Here is a 17,167-nt window from a genome sequence, read left to right on the forward strand (position 1 = left end):
TTTAATTCAGTCATCCATTCAGTTAATTACTAAACTTTTTCATCTCAAGAGGGAAGTTTGGTTTACAGAGGTGGTTTACAACAACACCATTCACTAAAAGCATAATAAAAGAAGCCCATAAAAACTATTAAAAAAAAACATGCACACACACTCAGTAAAAGCACAGTATTGCCAGCGTCTTGCATAAAATTATTACGGTCACTTTTGTCTTGTTTTGTTTGATGTCTGACATTGTGCACATTATGCAAAACGTGTTTCATGACTCTGGGCACAAACCAGACGCTTGATACTCCGCTGTAAAATGTCCAATCTACACGGGCATCACGGGGGAAAAACAGCCGGTCCGGAGTAATAAAAATGGTTTTTGGTTTAGTGGAGAGTTCAGTTTGAATCAGCAAAGTTAATAAAACCAGCATGGTGTTGGCTTTCTTTTCACCATTTATTCTGGATCTGCATGAGGTCGTTTCTGTTTTTGTCTTTGCCACAACAAATGGTGAAAAGCGAGCTTACGCTGTGTGGGTTTTAGAAACTTTGTGCAAATGTTTTGAAATGAAAATTAACAAGTAAGCAGAAGTGAAGAGGTAGAACAACTGCTTGTAAGATGACACCCTTGGAGCTTGGACTGGTTTGAACTCAGAGTGCCCCAGCTTGAAATAATACTCACACACTCAGGCACACACACAACACACCCTCAGAGTTTGCTGAAATTGCAACCAGCAGGTTGCAAATTAGAGAAATTAATCATGGGAGAGACACTGTCAGCAGCCTCTCTCGCGCCCTCTCTTTATCCATCTTGCTCTTCTCTGTCTCCTTTCCTCTGTACCTCATCCTTTCCCTCTCTCCCCCTCAAGAGTACGAGCCATATCGAACTTCACTTTATTTATTTACACCATTTGACCCCAATAGTGTCCATTTGACACCTACAGTACACACGCGCACGCCTGCATACTGTACATAATACCCATATAAATACCATGACCTGCTGCTTCTCAGTCAGCACACAATTTGTTGACCTAGTTATACATTTAACTTGCTTTATTTCTCTCTTTAACGGGTAGAGTTAAAGGAAACTGATTTCAGTAGATAAGTGTGACCTAGACTTAATAAACTAAAATAAATAACATAATGATATTCAGTTATGTGATCATATAGACAAAAAGTTTTAACTGTAACTGTCGTAAATTTACTGTTTTAATCTGTGGATACCTTTTTTTTTTTTATTTCACACTAACAATCAGATTATTTGGGATCCTTTAGTTGCATGCAAACATCATACCTTGTTTACAGCTATTTAAGTTTTTATTGAGAAGCTCAAATTGACATTGCTTTAACACACACACACACTCCTCCTGTGCGCCTTTTTCAACTAATCAGGTGTGGGAGGGCCGGTGGCGCGTCATCCCCCATGACGTGCTCCCTGATTGGCTGAAGGACAACGACTTCCTGCTTCACGGTCACAGGCCACCGATGCCTTCGTTCCGCGCCTGTTTCAAGAGCATCTTTAGAATCCACACGGAGACGGGAAACATCTGGACACACCTGCTAGGTACAACACACACACACAGGCCTGTGCTGCGACTGACTGTTGGATATTTGAATGAGATGATGAAGTTTGCCAAGTAGTGCTCAGTATTTTTTGCTTCTCTAGGTATTTGTCTGACTCTCTAATATATTTAGCTGAGAAAAAAACAGTGAATAGATAAAGAGCAGGGTCAGATAACCGGTTCTTACATAAAATGTCACACTGGCAGAGGGCAAAATCGGGCTGATTAGCTTTTTATAAGCATTACTGTGTCAACAGCTGAGCCGGAGGGTTGTGTAAGGAGACAAAGAGCTCCTTCAAATGTAACCCAGCGAGCTCTGTGTGAGTCTGAGCGGGTGCCAGCTTCACTTTCCGTCCCATTTGAAACAGCTGTTCTCACCTCTGCACTTTAAAGCCGAGGCAGCATTTCTTCTCTAGCACCGCTCAAGAGCCACTCAAGTTTCTAATGGTTTGGAAAACAGTTTCTGCTTGGTTTGCCGCTGCTCTGCTCCCACCTAGTGGCTTGAGGGAGATACTGCAACAAAATGTGTTGTGACTTGAACTGACTCATTATAGAATATGTCAATACTGTTGATGTTGTTTGTTTTGGACTGTTGGTCTCTTATTTGTGTGCTTGTTACACATAGTATCTCTGGCAACACTCACTGCACTCCAGTATTTTAGAAATAACAGTGATTTGTCAAAGGGTAACACTCCTGTTACTGTTTAAAACATGACGTATGTGTTACTGATTGACCGTTACACATCATAAGTGGTCCACAGCTGCCTTGTTTTTCTTAATTAATGGCAGTCTCATTCTCTCTGTCTCTCTCTGCCCTCCAGGTTGTCTGTTCTTCCTCTGTCTCGGGCTGATGTACATGTTCAGGCCCAACATGTCATTCGTGGCTCCGGTTCAGGAGAAAGTGGTGATCGGGATGTTTTTCCTGGGAGCCATCCTCTGCCTCTCCTTCTCCTGGCTCTTCCATACAGTGTACTGCCACTCTGAGGGCGTCTCCAGAGTCTTCTCTAAGTAAGACACACACACACACACACACAGAGTTAATAACAGACACAGTCTATTTGCTACTTCACACAGACGCACACACGGACAAACCAGCATGAACAATGGGGTATCAATCATGTCTTATTTTTACAAGAAACAAACCCAATAAATGGAATTACATAACACTTAATGTGTTTCTTGTGATAAGTTCAGGCTGGCTCCCTGAGTCTCTTCTTTTAAATAAGTCATAATAATATGTTCTTATATTGTAAGTGTCTCTGTTGTTCTCCTTGTTTGGTGCTCTGAAGTACTTTGTGACTTCAAAAAACCTATAAATAAAGTTTGTTATTATATTGTAATTACTGGTTTTAGATTTCAGTTAATATCTGTGTTCCACCAAGTTTGTATATACAATTGTTAACTAGGCACAGTTAATTTAATTCAGTACAATTTGCCTTACTGTACAGAAAATTGCATAACCAAAGTAATTCAATTTTGTGACATACTCTGTGTATTAATCCTCGGCTGTGCCTCTGTGTTTGGAAGGTTGGACTACAGCGGGATAGCCTTCCTGATCATGGGTTCATTCGTCCCCTGGCTCTACTACTCCTTCTACTGCTCCCCTCAGCCCTGCTTCATCTACCTGATCGTGGTGTGTATACTGGGACTGGCCGCCATCACCGTCTCCCAGTGCGACTTCTTCGCCACGCCGCAGTACAGAGGAGTCAGAGCAGGTACACACAGCTGGACTGTGGGAGTGTGTGTGTATCAGAGAGTATTTCTCAGGGTGGAAAATTTCTACCTGCTAGGTTTGTCTCCTACCAGACACATCTGCAGATAACTAACCCGTAGGCAAAAACATTCTCTCCTGTCCTGGTAGTTGAGTGTGTGTGTATGTGTGAGAGAGAAATGTATGTAATATACTGCATATTACCTCAGATATTGACAGAATTTGCTGGCAGATTTATCACTAAATTACATGCTGGAGTATTCAGTTTTTCGGTTGTTTTTGCCTCATACCTCTCTCTGTCTGTTTGCAGGTGTGTTTGTGGGTCTGGGTCTGAGCGGTGTGGTTCCCACCCTCCACTTCGTCATCAGCGAGGGTCTGATCCGAGCGACCACCATCGGGCAGATGGGCTGGCTGCTGCTCATGGCGATGCTCTACATCACTGGAGCCTGTCTGTACGCCGCCCGCATCCCCGAGAGGTTCTTCCCTGGCAAGTGTGACATCTGGGTAGGTATCTAACACACACACACACACACACACACACACACACACACACACAGAGAACTATGAACTTAAAAATGCAATAGAAAGACTGAAATTTCAGACTGTGTATTCTTAGATACACAAAAAGAAAACTGACAGACACAGAAATAAAGAAAGAAGGGCAGACATACCATTAAATTTAAAGGATGAAATAAAGAATAACCGACACACATGTTGTATAAGTGTTTTAGAAAAAAAAGACAAATAACAATAAATAGAAAGAAACCCACACAAACACATCTTTCTATCCAGCTGACTTCCTTCTCTCCGCCTCTTTCCTCTCTCTCTTTATCTGTCTCGCTTTCTCTCTACTTCCTTTGCAGTTTCACTCCCACCAGTTGTTCCATATCCTGGTCGTTGCCGGGGCGTTCGTTCATTTCCACGGCGTCTCCAACCTGCAGGAGTTCCGCTACACGGCCGGAGCGGGCTGCGCCGAGGACGGCACACTCTAACACACGCTAACCCACACACACACATATGCACGCACTAGGGGGAGGTGCTCATTCACATATGCACAGAATTACACACACACACACACTCAGCACACAAACACACACCTGCACAAACTATGACATGCAAAAATACACACTCTCCCCCAAGCGAAGACCGAAGTGGCTTGTCAAGTGTGTGTGCGCGTGCGTGCGTAACACCCAGGACAACCTCCTAGGGGGCGCCATTAAAAACGTTCGACGAGGGGTTTTGTTCTCTTTCTCTCCCTCCGTCCGTCTGGCTGTCCATCCCCCCTCTTCTGGCTCTGTCGCTTTGATTATAAAACCTCTTCCAAGACGGCGTGTTTTGAAATCAGTTTTTGAGACTTCTCTTTGTTGAAGTATCTCTAAACATGAATTTTCTTTCGTTCTTTTCGAGTTGAAAAACTGAGAAGCAGCATAATTGTGGCGTAGAAAAGACAACTTGGGGTGGTTTTTTTTTTTGTTTGTTTTTTTTTTCCGCTGAATGCTGTTTTCCAGGCAACACTTTAGAGCATTCAAAAAGAAAAAAAAAAAAAAGTCGTGTGGAAAATGTTTTTGTTTTTCTTCCATGATGTTGCGGGAGAAATGGGACTAGTGGCCGGGGATGGGTGAGCGGGGAATAGAGTTGCTTTTAAAAGTTAAAAGAACACTTTTCCATGTAAATAAGATTTCTAAATTTTGGGTTATATAGATTTGTATGAAATATCTATGAAAAAAAAAAAACAAAACAAACAAAAAAGAACAAAAATGAGGTAATGTTATAAATGATGGTGAGATACTGAATAAACAAATAAATAAGATGGATAAATCAATTACAAATGAAATGTGAGAGAAGAAGCAAACATAAAGCCTGAACTGGTTGTTCTAGCTGTGTGGTGCTACGGGAAGACAAACAGTTTGAGAATAACGCAATCTGCTGTTGGAGAGACGCGCTCCAAATAACTTCATCTACTCTACACAGGACAGAAGGAGTGAGAAATGAGGGCAAAATAAAAGGCACAACACTTAAATCCTTTCTAGTCAAACATGCAGTGTCAAGACTAAGCAGAAATGTTGTCAGTATGACGCTTAAATGTTCCCGGTGGCAACGCGGCTCTGTGTTTATGTCCTCTGATTTGAGTCGGAGGCAGTCGTGCATTTTAGACGACTCAAAGAGTTGGGCAACATTTCCTGCCTCCGGCCCGGCGGGGCAAACGAGGAGACGTGGCAACGACAAACTGTCCTCTCCTCCAGCTGGAAATTTCTTCTGTCATGAACTTGTGTCGCTCACACGGTGAAGAAGTGTCCTGACGTTTGTCGAGCATCACAGAGCGGGAGCACTGATCTCAGATCAGACCTGGGGCCTCATGTATCTGTGCTTGTGACCAAATCCAGGCCAGGGCAGCGGTGAATAAAAAATGTTATCTTGATGTTTAGCTGTTTCAGATTATCTTCAAAATCACTGTTGTGCGTCTAATGAGGAAGCAAACTTCCATCACTACCCAAAGTTTAAATGTCATTGATACTGTTCTCATTCATTTCTGCCACTTACATTTAAATAATATGTGCACTGACGCCTAAGAAACCCAAGAAGGTTTTTTTAAGTGAGGCCCCAGAGTCCGATGCGTCCATCCCCAAGAGAAACATTTAGGTAAAACCTGCAGCATTAACGCAAGATCAGATGCAGTTCAGTGTCGTCATCCTCCTTCTCTGCGGCGCCTCAGATTACAATAAAACTCACGTCGACACACAACAACAGTATGTCTCAAACATTTTTCTTTTGGATTGATATGGATGGTGTTTTATTTTATCCAATACTACTTTGGTATCATTATCTTTGCGAGCTTTAATGTCACTTCTTCCTTTTATTTTCTCTGCTTTGGTTCTCTTATTTTTGGCTGGGTGTGATGTGAGGTGAGGGCAGAGAGGCCCACAGTACCAATTCTCTCTCACTCTCAGGCACAAAACCAACAGGAAGTCGCTTCAAAAAGATTGGAAAATGGTTTCACTAAGTTAAATTATTGGCGAGCACTTATCAAGAGAGCCTCACAGACGGAGACTTCACTTTGAAATGGTGAAAAGGTCAAAGTTATTGCAGTATTTTCAGCTTACAGTGAGGGTGCAGCAAGTTCAACTGACTTCTGGCAATAAGTGTGTCTCCTGTACCTGCACACAGGAAGCACCAAGGTTTTCATATAATCATATGAATGTTTGAATATTTGGGGTTCCTGCTTTATTGTAGCATTTTGTGAAGAGCATTTTGTGAATTGGTATTTGAGTGATCAGCCTCAAAGACAAATCTGCCTCTCTTGTTTGCACCTGACTCTGCTTTGAAAAAACCTCAAAGGACAGCGCCATTATTTTTTCTCATCTGTACTTCAGCTTTTTATTTCATTTCTTTTCATCATTTTATGATTTTGTCATATTTTTCTTTAATTTGTATTACCGTAATTTATTTCTCTTGGGGAATGCATATGGTTTGTTGTTGAAGCACACGTACTGTTCTGAGGGGAGTGTTTGATTGCAATAGACCTTTATATCTGCTGTATTGTTCTAATAAAAAGGTTTTTTGAATCTGTCATTGTGTTTGCATTTGAATGGTGCCTTGCTTATGATCACCTCGGCAGCATTTATTGAAGGGGGAATTAATTATGTCCTTTGATTGTCACAGCTGGGAAAACTGCTTCATACTTTACAAATAGGAATTAAAAAGGAGTCCCGGCAAAGCAACTGGGTGGCAGCAGCTTCACCGCATCACAACAAAACCTCACTTAAGTGCAGAAATGCAACAAAACCTGTCTGATAAGTCACATTTCTGTCAACAGTGTAGAGGTTGCAAAGTGAGTTCCACCTAAAAAGTGCCAAATTTATGCCAAATAAACTGAAAAAGAAACCTCTTACAGGCCAAAGATGAAGGTTTATAAGAAACACCTACCAGTGCTGTCCAAGGAAACAGGCCCATGCCAAGTCTTACTGCACAGTATGAGCATGAAATCTTAGAGTGGGTCCAATTCTCTAATTTTCCAGCATCATGAGGAAAGCATCCTCTCAAAGAACAAGACCACAATCTCTACAGTTTAGGTTTACGACACCTTGGGTCCGTTTCACAAAGCAGGTTTAGTCAAAACTCTTGAGTCTGTTAACCCTGAAATGAGGGAAACTGACTTTTCCGTTTCACAAAGGGAGTTAACTCAAAGCAGAGAAAGAGGGCTAACTCTAGCCTGTTTCACAGACGGAGGTAACTTAAGCTCTCGGTCAGTTACCGCACTAACAGACTCCATGAAACTAACCTGATCGGGACCAGGTTTTTCTCATGAAACCTCGAGTTTCTCTCTGTGTCCGCCCTCTTTCAGAGCCACACACCGTATTTAACTTCCTCATTCATTCAGTCAGCAGGCGAGTTTTGGCGTGGCGTATTAGTTCTGCCGTCTGTTATTTAAAATAAATAATTTAAAAAACAGTCAGTAGGCCTTTATTAGAAGTCCATTAGTAGTTAGGTGGCGACTTTTTTCACGAACATGGCATGTCCTTTCGACAACGATCCCGTGGATGAAGGTGCAGTGTTACTGCGCAGAGAATTAAATATTCGTCGGGAGATGGTTATAAGACCGCGCATAGATGTTTTAGCATTTCCAGACTTCTTCTTTTTGAGCGTTACGGTTTCACGTCACAGTCGATCATCTATATAACCCTAACCCTGCACATTCAAACAGCCACTTAATATTTACAATGTAAAACATGATCAAAATGTTCTCCCACGCCGTCTCCCTCTCCTTTACCGCTGCAGCGGTGTTGCACTTTCTTTAAAAACATGTCCAAACTCGCTGTATGAATGCATTCAGATTTCCAATTCAACTGGGGTGAAAAACGCAGCCCGACGCTTCCCCGTTGCCATGGCGACTCGTCAAATCTGGGCTCCATTGACGCTGCCTTTTTACAGCTGTTGTGCACGCGCTTAACTCCAGGTGAAACTACTCCGAGTTGATCAAACTAACTCAAACCAGCTGTTGTGGAACGGAAAACTCAGAGTTTCCTATATCAGAGTAGATCAAATCAGAGTTCGGGGTAAGACTCGGAGTTTGCTGAACCTGCTTCGTGAAACGGACCCCAGATTTCATGTTTTAACAACAGAGCTACCAGCCAGAATGAGCAGCACGCTGTCAGTCTGTGCCTCAGCAGCAGTGAAGAAGCTGTTCAGAGCAGCTGAAGTTATGAGCTAAACTCCAGTCAGGCTTAAGTTCCCCTTCAGTTTTAAAGCCGACATCTGGAGGAAAGTTTGAAAAGCTCACACAGAAAACAGTCTTGATACAGGCCATTCTACCTTAATTAAGCAGCACTCAGAGGAAATTCAAATAATCCCAGAGAAGCTAGGCTGAAGTTTTGCATCAGCATCTCAGATAAACTGTTTCTTCAAGACGGCTTTGAGATTGTTGTTCACAGCCCCGGTCCTAATCTGGAGTTAGTTTCTCTTTTTGATGGCCACTATCCAGAGACTTTTAAGAGAGGCAAGTTGAGCAGCTGAGCCCGCAGAGACAAGTCTGCCAAGGTCCTGCCGGCTTTGCTGCCAGTCAGCCTCCACAGGAAACACTGAACAAGTTCACAACAAAAATGTCCCGGTGGCTCAGGGTGCAAAGACTGTGATCTGAGCGCTTTGAAGTTCGTTCGTTTAAGATCTGGTCAGCCACTTGAAGTTTTTGAGGGATTACGGCCTCGTCCCACTTTCCTAGGTCAGATAACCAGAAATTTTTGACAAAAGCCCAAGTAAAAAGCGCAAAACGTATTGTTTAAGTGGAAGGAGCTCAATGTGTTGAATGGTTTGACTCCCTGACGCGTTTTTATAAGTTAAAAAAAATAATAATAATAGCTGGGCACCAACCTCTTCCACACGGGGAAAACTACAGCTCTCTCTCTTGCTACTGATTTTTCTTAAAACATGTCAGTCAACACGCTCCACAAAGCACTTTTAAAAGTGGCTTGCTTCTAGCAGGTATACACAAACACAGAGAAAGAGAATTAAGGGAATGATCTTAAAATTGAATGATGTGATATTTGGGCAATGCGGAAAAGTTTGACACTAATCAGGCGACACTGAGGTCTGGATACAGTCAGGAGCCGTGCGGTATCTCTGGAGCTGACTTTTCCCCGAATCCAAATAATTACGTCCAACTTCGGGTAGCTGTAATATGTATTTCCGTCGCATTATTCGTGCTTTGCCTAAATACAATCCTCCATCGTCACACGCCGACACAACCAAGCTCAGAAAAATGATCATACAGGGCCGTAAGACTACAACAGAGAGCTGCGCACCTGAAGGCACCACAGAGCGCACAGACTCTTAGGAATACAGATAGTTTATATGACAACAACATTGCCGGATAAGTATGGACACTCGCCACCATCTGTATTAATCTATCCACAACAACAATGTGGACAGTGCACATAGGTAGGGTGATAAAATGTACTGTCACTCACCAGACGTCAAGAAGAGGCGGCCCGGCGGCTCCTCCTCCGGACGGACCGCTCCGGAACTCCGGGGCCTGGCGGACGGCGTGGACGGCCTGAGCCGTGGCTCTGCCGTCACGGTGCAAAAGTTCCTCTCCGACGATAAACCCGCGGTTAGTTTGAGTGGTACAACATCCCTGCTGGGCACCAAGGCGCTGTATTTCCATCTTCGCCCCCCAAATTAAAAGTTTTCAAGCCTATGCTCGAGTATAAAACCAATTTTGTCCAGTTAGCTCCGCTAGCTAAGAGCGTCTCGCCTCGTCCTCCCGACTGGAACCAGAGAATCTCTAATATGTCGTAGACGGGCTCTGCTGGAACGTCCCGCTCAAGTCCAAGCCACCGCTGATTGGCTATCTGTTGGAGTTCGTCAGTCAGATAGCCAATCAGCGCTTGAGTATGAAATGACGCTGAGGCCTTTACTAATTTGAGAGTTATTTGTTTTTGCAGTTCTTCCTGGTGGCAGCAGGTGGGGCATAGCCAGGATGAGTTTTGAGGGTTGAGGGTTCAAAACCAGGAGGTTATGTGAAGTGTTTGCGTCGTTGTTGGGTGTTTCCAGTGGCGGCTCTGCCTATGTTGCCCTAGGCGAAATTACTGGCTTGCGCCCTTCCATGTTACTACTCCTACCGTGGCGCCAGTCAGCCGCGGCATCAGCCGGGCCGGCCGCAGCACCGGTCGGCATCAGGCGGGCCGGCCATGGCACCGAACGGCATCAGGCGGGCCGGCCGCGGCACCGGATGGTACCGCGCCCACCCGGTCAGGTCTGCCGGATCTGACAGGTGAGCGTGCCGCTCAGCTCAGCTGATTTTTTCGGTTGTCATGCAGGGCCGGGGCAAGAGGGGGCCTGGCCCCCTCAAATAAATGTTGTGCCCCCTCAAACTAAATCCCCCAAAATATATTAAATTAGACATGGTAAAAGGTGCTGGAGCACAATGCCCCCTCAACATTTGTGGCTGCCCCCTCATACATGCCTGGCTAGACCCAGCCCTGTTGTCATGTCCTCTTCTTTTAGAGTCACACGCTTTGGTCCTCGAAACAACACGTAATAACTATCCATGGTGGTGGTGATCAGGGTGGCGGGACTGAATGCTCCTGGCTGCTGTGATCTGCTGTGAGCTACCGCTCATTACCAAACTTCTGGGTCACTTAAACCGGACCAATTAAATAATAAAATCAAATTCAGTCCTGATTCCCGTTTTTCCATTTCGTATTTTTGATCCGAGCCTAAAATTGAACTATGAAAAACCAGGCATATTTTGGATTTTGGTGTTAGATTAAAAAACAAATAACAAAATAACCAGTCACTTTTTCATTTTTTCATTTTTGATTGGCAATTGAAAATAGAAAGAACACAGATTAATGTACTCATACATTTTGATTCCCTGTTGTGACGACCATTGTTAGTGTAGGGGCCTGTACCATAAAGCTGGATTAACATACCCGGGGTTTCTCTTAGTTATCTGACTTCACTTAACCAGACATCCGCAATCCGGATTTTCTTTCCCATGAAGCCGGTTATCAACTCACTAACTGAACCCAGGCTTTTCCAATCTAGATCTGTGCGCGCTCACATCAAAGGGCGGTGTTTGCTGCATACGACCAATCACAGACAAGGAAAAATCCACCCGAGCCACATACTTTACGATGAAGGAGCAGACAATAATCTGAAATAAATATGAGGAATATAAATCCATCATCCAGGCAAAAAGCAACACAGTTGCAGCTGCCAAGAGCTGCAAGCAATGCTGGCAAAAAAAAATCACCGACTATGTCAATGCGTAAATTAGTGGGATTATAACATTACTTCCTCACCATGACGGCACGAGTAGATCTGACCACAGTAACATTTATTCAATAAATTTATGTGTTTATGGAATTTGTCATTATGGTATGTAATTTCAGCTTTATTATTTCAGATGCAACCCCAGTGGAGCAAAAAGAACGTGGGAGCAAATAAAAAATAAGCATAAAAACATACTTCAAAGTGGTCAGTACGCTTACTGTCTTATACATGTAGCATATGTATATGTACATTTTGTAGGTCAGTGGTTCCCAACCCAGTCCCCAAGGAGCCTCCTGAACCTAACCTGGGGCCTCTTGCACAAAACTAGGATAAGGGATTAAGCCGGGATATCTTGGTCATCCTGGATGAACTTCTCCGTGATCCAGTTGCACAAAAGTGGGATAGTGGATAGTGGGATATGTTTTGGGCAGCCCGATGAGCCCGGAGCCACGCCCGGCCTCCTCCTCCAGCAACAGGCCTCAAACACTGTCAGAGAGCCGACTGAACACCGACTTTTTAATGAAGCTCACCCTGCCGCTTGCCATAGTGTTCATTTCTGTCCTGTTTGTCATGTAAGGTAAATGTAAGATAAACGCTGAATGTAAGAATTATTAGAGATGTTTTTAATGACATACACTGATGACGCGACGTCAGGTAAAAGCCATTATCCCTCATTATTTCCATTTAATTAAACATGTACCAATGACAAATCAGGAGATGTAAGCAGATGATGTGATTTGGCTTGTACAAAAAGGGCTTAGATGTCCGTAAAATTTATTTACATTTCAGTTTTTTCCTCACTCCCCTCTCTGTATCTAACCAGTAAAGCAAACAGTGCATCCTTGTTTAACCTATGCATTCACATATACTTTTTTGAAGATTAATATAACACCACAACTGTTGAGTCGATGAGTTTATTTCTCATAATATGAAATTGCCATAGATCTAGGCAGATCTATCAATTTACTGTCAAAAGTCATCTGGAAATGTCATGAGAAATATTTAAAATATTTTGTGATGTAAACTGTGATTTTTTCCAAAATACCTGGAGAAACGAGACAAGGTTTAGGAAGTTAGCGCACATCTATTTTCTCATTTATTCTGTCCTTCAACTTCAGATCAGCGGCAGCTCGGTGTTTGTTCCTCAGTGAGTTCCTGTTTCATGTCAAGCTGCTTTGCTTCTGCTGTAGTTTTTATCTCCTTTCTCATCTTTTTATCAAAAATGTGGTAATGTGGAATGTTTTTGCATATAAGAAATAAATCATAACAAAGAAATATACAAATAATTTGAATTTCTGTGTGTGTGAGAGAGCGAAAGAGAGAGAGAACAAAATGTATGAAGGTAGATGTAACTAACTACATTTACTCATGTTACTGTGACTGAAGAGCTTTCTTGTGCTGAGTTAACAGTCTTCAGGGCTCAGACTGCCACCTAGTGGCTCACCCTGCTGCTGCTTGTTGCAGCTTTTAGTGTCATAGTTTACTATCCATACATTACTGACTCTGTTAATGCAATACATCTCCCATCATCATGTAGTGGAGATTTATTACATTAACAGGAGATTTGCAATTTTCACTTTTCAAAATATGTGTATCAACACTAATGATGAATATGTATCCACTTTGAATATTACTTCATCAGCTATTATTTTATCATTATGTACACACACACACAAAACATGCATAAACACAAATACACGCGCGCGCGCGCACACACACACACACACACACACGCAAACAAACATGCATACACACACAAACACACACATATATACATACATATATACATACATATGTTGTGCAGATATATTTCATAGTCTGCAAAGGTTCAGAGGTTAAAAGTCTATATATACTCAACAGATATATTTTAGTGTATATTATTTTTTAATGATATTTTGTTATTATTTATGTTGGGGGCATGTTGTGTGTTGGGGCTGTTGGGGGTGTGTTGGGGGTAAGGGTGGGTTGTGGAGGTGTGTTGGCGGTGGGGTGTTAGTGTGTGTTTGGGGACTGTTTGGGGACCTGTACCGTGGTCAAATGAAGAGGTGGAGACTTTTCTGTGCTTAGTGGTGGGGCCACCTTACTATGTAAACTCGACCCACGTTGATGTGGAACTCAACTGTAACAGTTAACGACCGAAGCCGTGTCATGGTCCGTAGAGTCGAGGGGAATTGAAACGAGTAGGTACGAAGGCAAGGCAAGGCAAGTTTATTTGTATAGCACAATTCAACACAAGGTAATTCAAAGTGCTTTACAGAAACATTAAAAGCAACAAGACACAAATTAAAACATTAATAATATTAAAAGCAACAAGACCGAATCTAAAACAAAATGAACAGTAAATAAAAAAGGGAAACGAGAGAGAAATTGCCATAGGTTTCTACTCTCCTCCCTCCATCGTTCACAGGTAAACTGAAAGAATCTCCTCATCCTTCTCCATCCATCCATCCAGCTTCCTCCATCTTCTTCTTCTTCTTCCCTGTTGTCACAGGTCGGCTCCTCTGTTTCTTGAGGACAGTCTTGGAACTCCTCTTGGGAAATTCTTTCCTCTTCAGCTCTACAAACTTCGTCCAGACATTCAGCGTTGGACGCTGGTTGCTGTACTGTGTCTGTTAGCTCTTCATTCTCATTTTGGGCGTCAAGCCCTTTGGTTTCCTTGTCCATTTGTCATTCATTTTCTTGGTGTCCAGGCTCCTGCCTTGCTGGTGCAGAGAAAAATGAGTCAAGAATCTCCTCATCCTTGAAGGCTTTTTCTTGAATCTGGCTTCTTGACCACAGGTTCCTCCATCTTCTTCTTCTTCTTCCCTGTTGTCACAGGTCGGCTCCTCTGTTTCTTGAGGACAGTCTTGCAACTCCTCTTGGGAAATTCTTTCCTCTTCAGCTGTACAGACTTCGTCCAGACATTCAGCGTTCGACACTGGTTGCTGTACTGTGTCTGTTAGCTCTTCATTCTCATTTTGGGCGTCAAGCGTGACTGTAACAGTCACAACAGCTGTGACCTGCTGTGACTGCAGTGATTTTTTTTTTTTTTTTTTTTTTTTTTATTTTGACGGTTAAAATGGCTGACATTTACATAACTACACAGCAGGATCTCCACATCCCATCCATCCTCATTTTATATTCTATATTAAAAAAAACAAAAAAAAAACAAACATACATGTCCATATATATATATATCTATATAGATATATATACATGATTTTTATTTTAAATTTTTATTTATTTATTTATTTATGTATTTTTATTATTTTATTATTTGGCCAGTTCTTCTATCTCGTCCTACCCTGGACAACCCCCAGACTGTTTCCAGAGGAGGTCTGTCCCCCGAGGAGTGAGATTTTGTTTGTCTGTACGCTTATCCGTAAATCTTCGTTTTATTTTTGGGATGGAGGGATGTGGGTCTCACGAGGTCCTGCCCTTGCCCGCGCCCCACTGGGGGTGCACACCACTAGAGAGCCAGGCGGGGAGCCTGGCTCTCGCAGTGATGATGCAGTGATGATGTCACATGACATCATCATGACATCATCATGGTCGGCCATGTGACATCATCACTGTGATGCCTGTTGTGACTGTATGATGTCACAACAGCTGTGACCTGCTGTGACTGCAGTGATGACGTCACATGGCCGACCGGTGTCGCGGCCGGCCCGCCGACCGGGGCCGCGGTGGCTGTTTTCTAAACCAAATAGCTTTTATGTAGTGAAACTATTTTAGGCTACTGATCAAATTGCGCGGTAGCGTCCGCAGAAGCTACATTTTCCCAGGCATTTCTCAACCTTAAACGCAGCGGAACTTTTGCTGGGGTTTGACATCTAACAGCGGGTGACGTCACCGCCGCTCACGGACCTGTACGTGCAGCCGACGGTCTTCTTTGTGACGTCACAAACCCGTCTGGAACTGGGCGTGTTGCCGACAGACACATACTCTCTCTGTCTCACACACAAACACACACACACACACACACACACACACACACACACACACACACACACCACCTGCAAAGGTCCAGTCCCATGCCAGATACATTCAGATGCAAACTCAAGCCAATAGTCCTGATGGTGGCGCTATAGCAAGCCTTTAAAGTTTAAAATTTGAAAATTCATAATAAATCAACCATATGTGCTACAGCTTTGCAACTGTCACCAAAATGTGGCCCCAATACTGAAGAAACTTTTGTACACTCAAGCCTTTTGCAAATTATAAATTCCATCACTCTATTTTTTTTTTCAAAAACTGTAAAACTTGTTAAACCTATCTTCTCCCACAATTTTTGCTCAATTGACACCAAATTTGATACAGAGCATCTTCAGACTGTCCTACACAAACAATCCACACAGATTTTTGATTTATCAAAAATTGAACCTACAGTGCATCAAAATGTTTGGCTGTAAACGGTACTGTAAACATACACTTGCAAATTCTTGGTAAATAAATCTCCAATGTTCATGAAAAAATGGATAATATTTTGGAGTCATGGTCGATGATGTGTGGTAAATTTCAGAACTGTATCTCAAAAACTGAATTTTTGACAGCATGTTGAATTTTGCTCTCATGTGAACATTTGGAGTCAATGCAAGAATGGCATTTTTAAACATCAGTTTTTCACTTATGGAGCAAATCAATCATTGTTCAAAACAAATGATCAACATCTCCATGCTGTCTAGATGCAACATTCCCATGTGTGATAATTCACCAAACTTTACAGAAAGGTCCAGTCCCATGCCAGATAATCATTGTCAGATTTTTGTCTTGATGACTGATTTTTTTTTTCTACAGTGGTTTGAAATCTGTCTTTCCATGCATAGGCAGCTGCCTGGCTTAGTCAATTTGTGAAGCTCCAGATGAATTGACACTTGTCAATTAGCTCAGTGAGATAAAGTGTTGTCCTGCATGACAGAAACTGTGAGTTCAAGCCTCAATTGATGCAAAATGTGTATTAAAATGCCACCTTTCTTTTCATCTTCCAATTCTCCACTTGTTGCTCAGAATTGCCTAAAATTGCCTGGCCCTGACCATTGCTGCACAGCAGCTATAATTTTCTATTTGTCTTTTGCTTAACACAAAGGTTTTTTCACATCTAATCTTTGTTATTTGGTTAGTGATTGTAAACGCTAATAACCTTGTTCTGGACCTGCTGTGTCTCCTAGGAGGAGTCTGGAGAGGAGCCCCAGTGACGCAGAGGACTCTGCTGAGGGGCCTCCTGTGAAGAGGCAGCGGGTGGAAGAGAGTCCTGCTGGGGGACGTCCCACCAAGAGGGAGCGGGAGGAGGATGAATGCTCTCCTGAGGACGAGGCTCCCTCAACCTCTGGACTCTCTTCCTCCACACACAGGAGGTGGGAGTGGCCTGTCCCTAAGAGGCCAAGGTGGGCCGAGGACAGCGACTCGGACTGAATCCAAATTTGGCCTGTCCCTAAGAGGCCTAAGGAGTCCCTAAGGGCTGCAGCACAGTTTACACCATGATGATGGTTTGTCTTTTCCTTTTGGCGCCCTAGGCAATTGCCTATATCGCCTATGCCAAAAGCCGGCCCTGGGTGTTTCTGTGGAGCGGCCTACAGGACAAGTGTGTAAGTGTGCTCTGTTTTTCTATGGGTGGCCTACAGGAGGAGGGGAAAATGTGAGCAGTGTTGGGGGTGAGATGGCC

General features: G+C 43.1%; 1 protein-coding gene and 1 long non-coding RNA gene across 2 annotated transcripts in view; one reads left to right on the plus strand and one right to left on the minus strand.

The window, feature by feature from the left end:
* Positions 1–6,825, plus strand: part of adipor2 (adiponectin receptor 2) — a 39,151-nt gene extending 32,326 nt beyond the window's left edge. Inside the window, exons 4-8 of the mRNA XM_030045479.1 lie at positions 1,375–1,546; positions 2,366–2,552; positions 3,072–3,259; positions 3,566–3,759; positions 4,119–6,825. Of these exons, the coding sequence (XP_029901339.1) occupies positions 1,375–1,546; positions 2,366–2,552; positions 3,072–3,259; positions 3,566–3,759; positions 4,119–4,247 (870 nt within the window). The 3' untranslated portion in view covers positions 4,248–6,825. The remainder of the gene's footprint in view (positions 1–1,374; positions 1,547–2,365; positions 2,553–3,071; positions 3,260–3,565; positions 3,760–4,118) is intronic.
* On the minus strand, positions 1,147–10,028 carry LOC115354939 (uncharacterized). Its single transcript, XR_003927827.1, has 3 exons — positions 9,717–10,028; positions 3,546–3,767; positions 1,147–2,548 (listed from the first exon to the last, which is right to left on the minus strand). It is a non-coding gene; the product is annotated as an uncharacterized LOC115354939 (long non-coding RNA).
* Positions 10,029–17,167: the final 7,139 nt, after the last annotated feature.

This window comes from Myripristis murdjan, chromosome 23 (assembly GCF_902150065.1).
Source record: "Myripristis murdjan chromosome 23, fMyrMur1.1, whole genome shotgun sequence".
Lineage (NCBI taxonomy): Eukaryota > Metazoa > Chordata > Actinopteri > Holocentriformes > Holocentridae > Myripristis > Myripristis murdjan.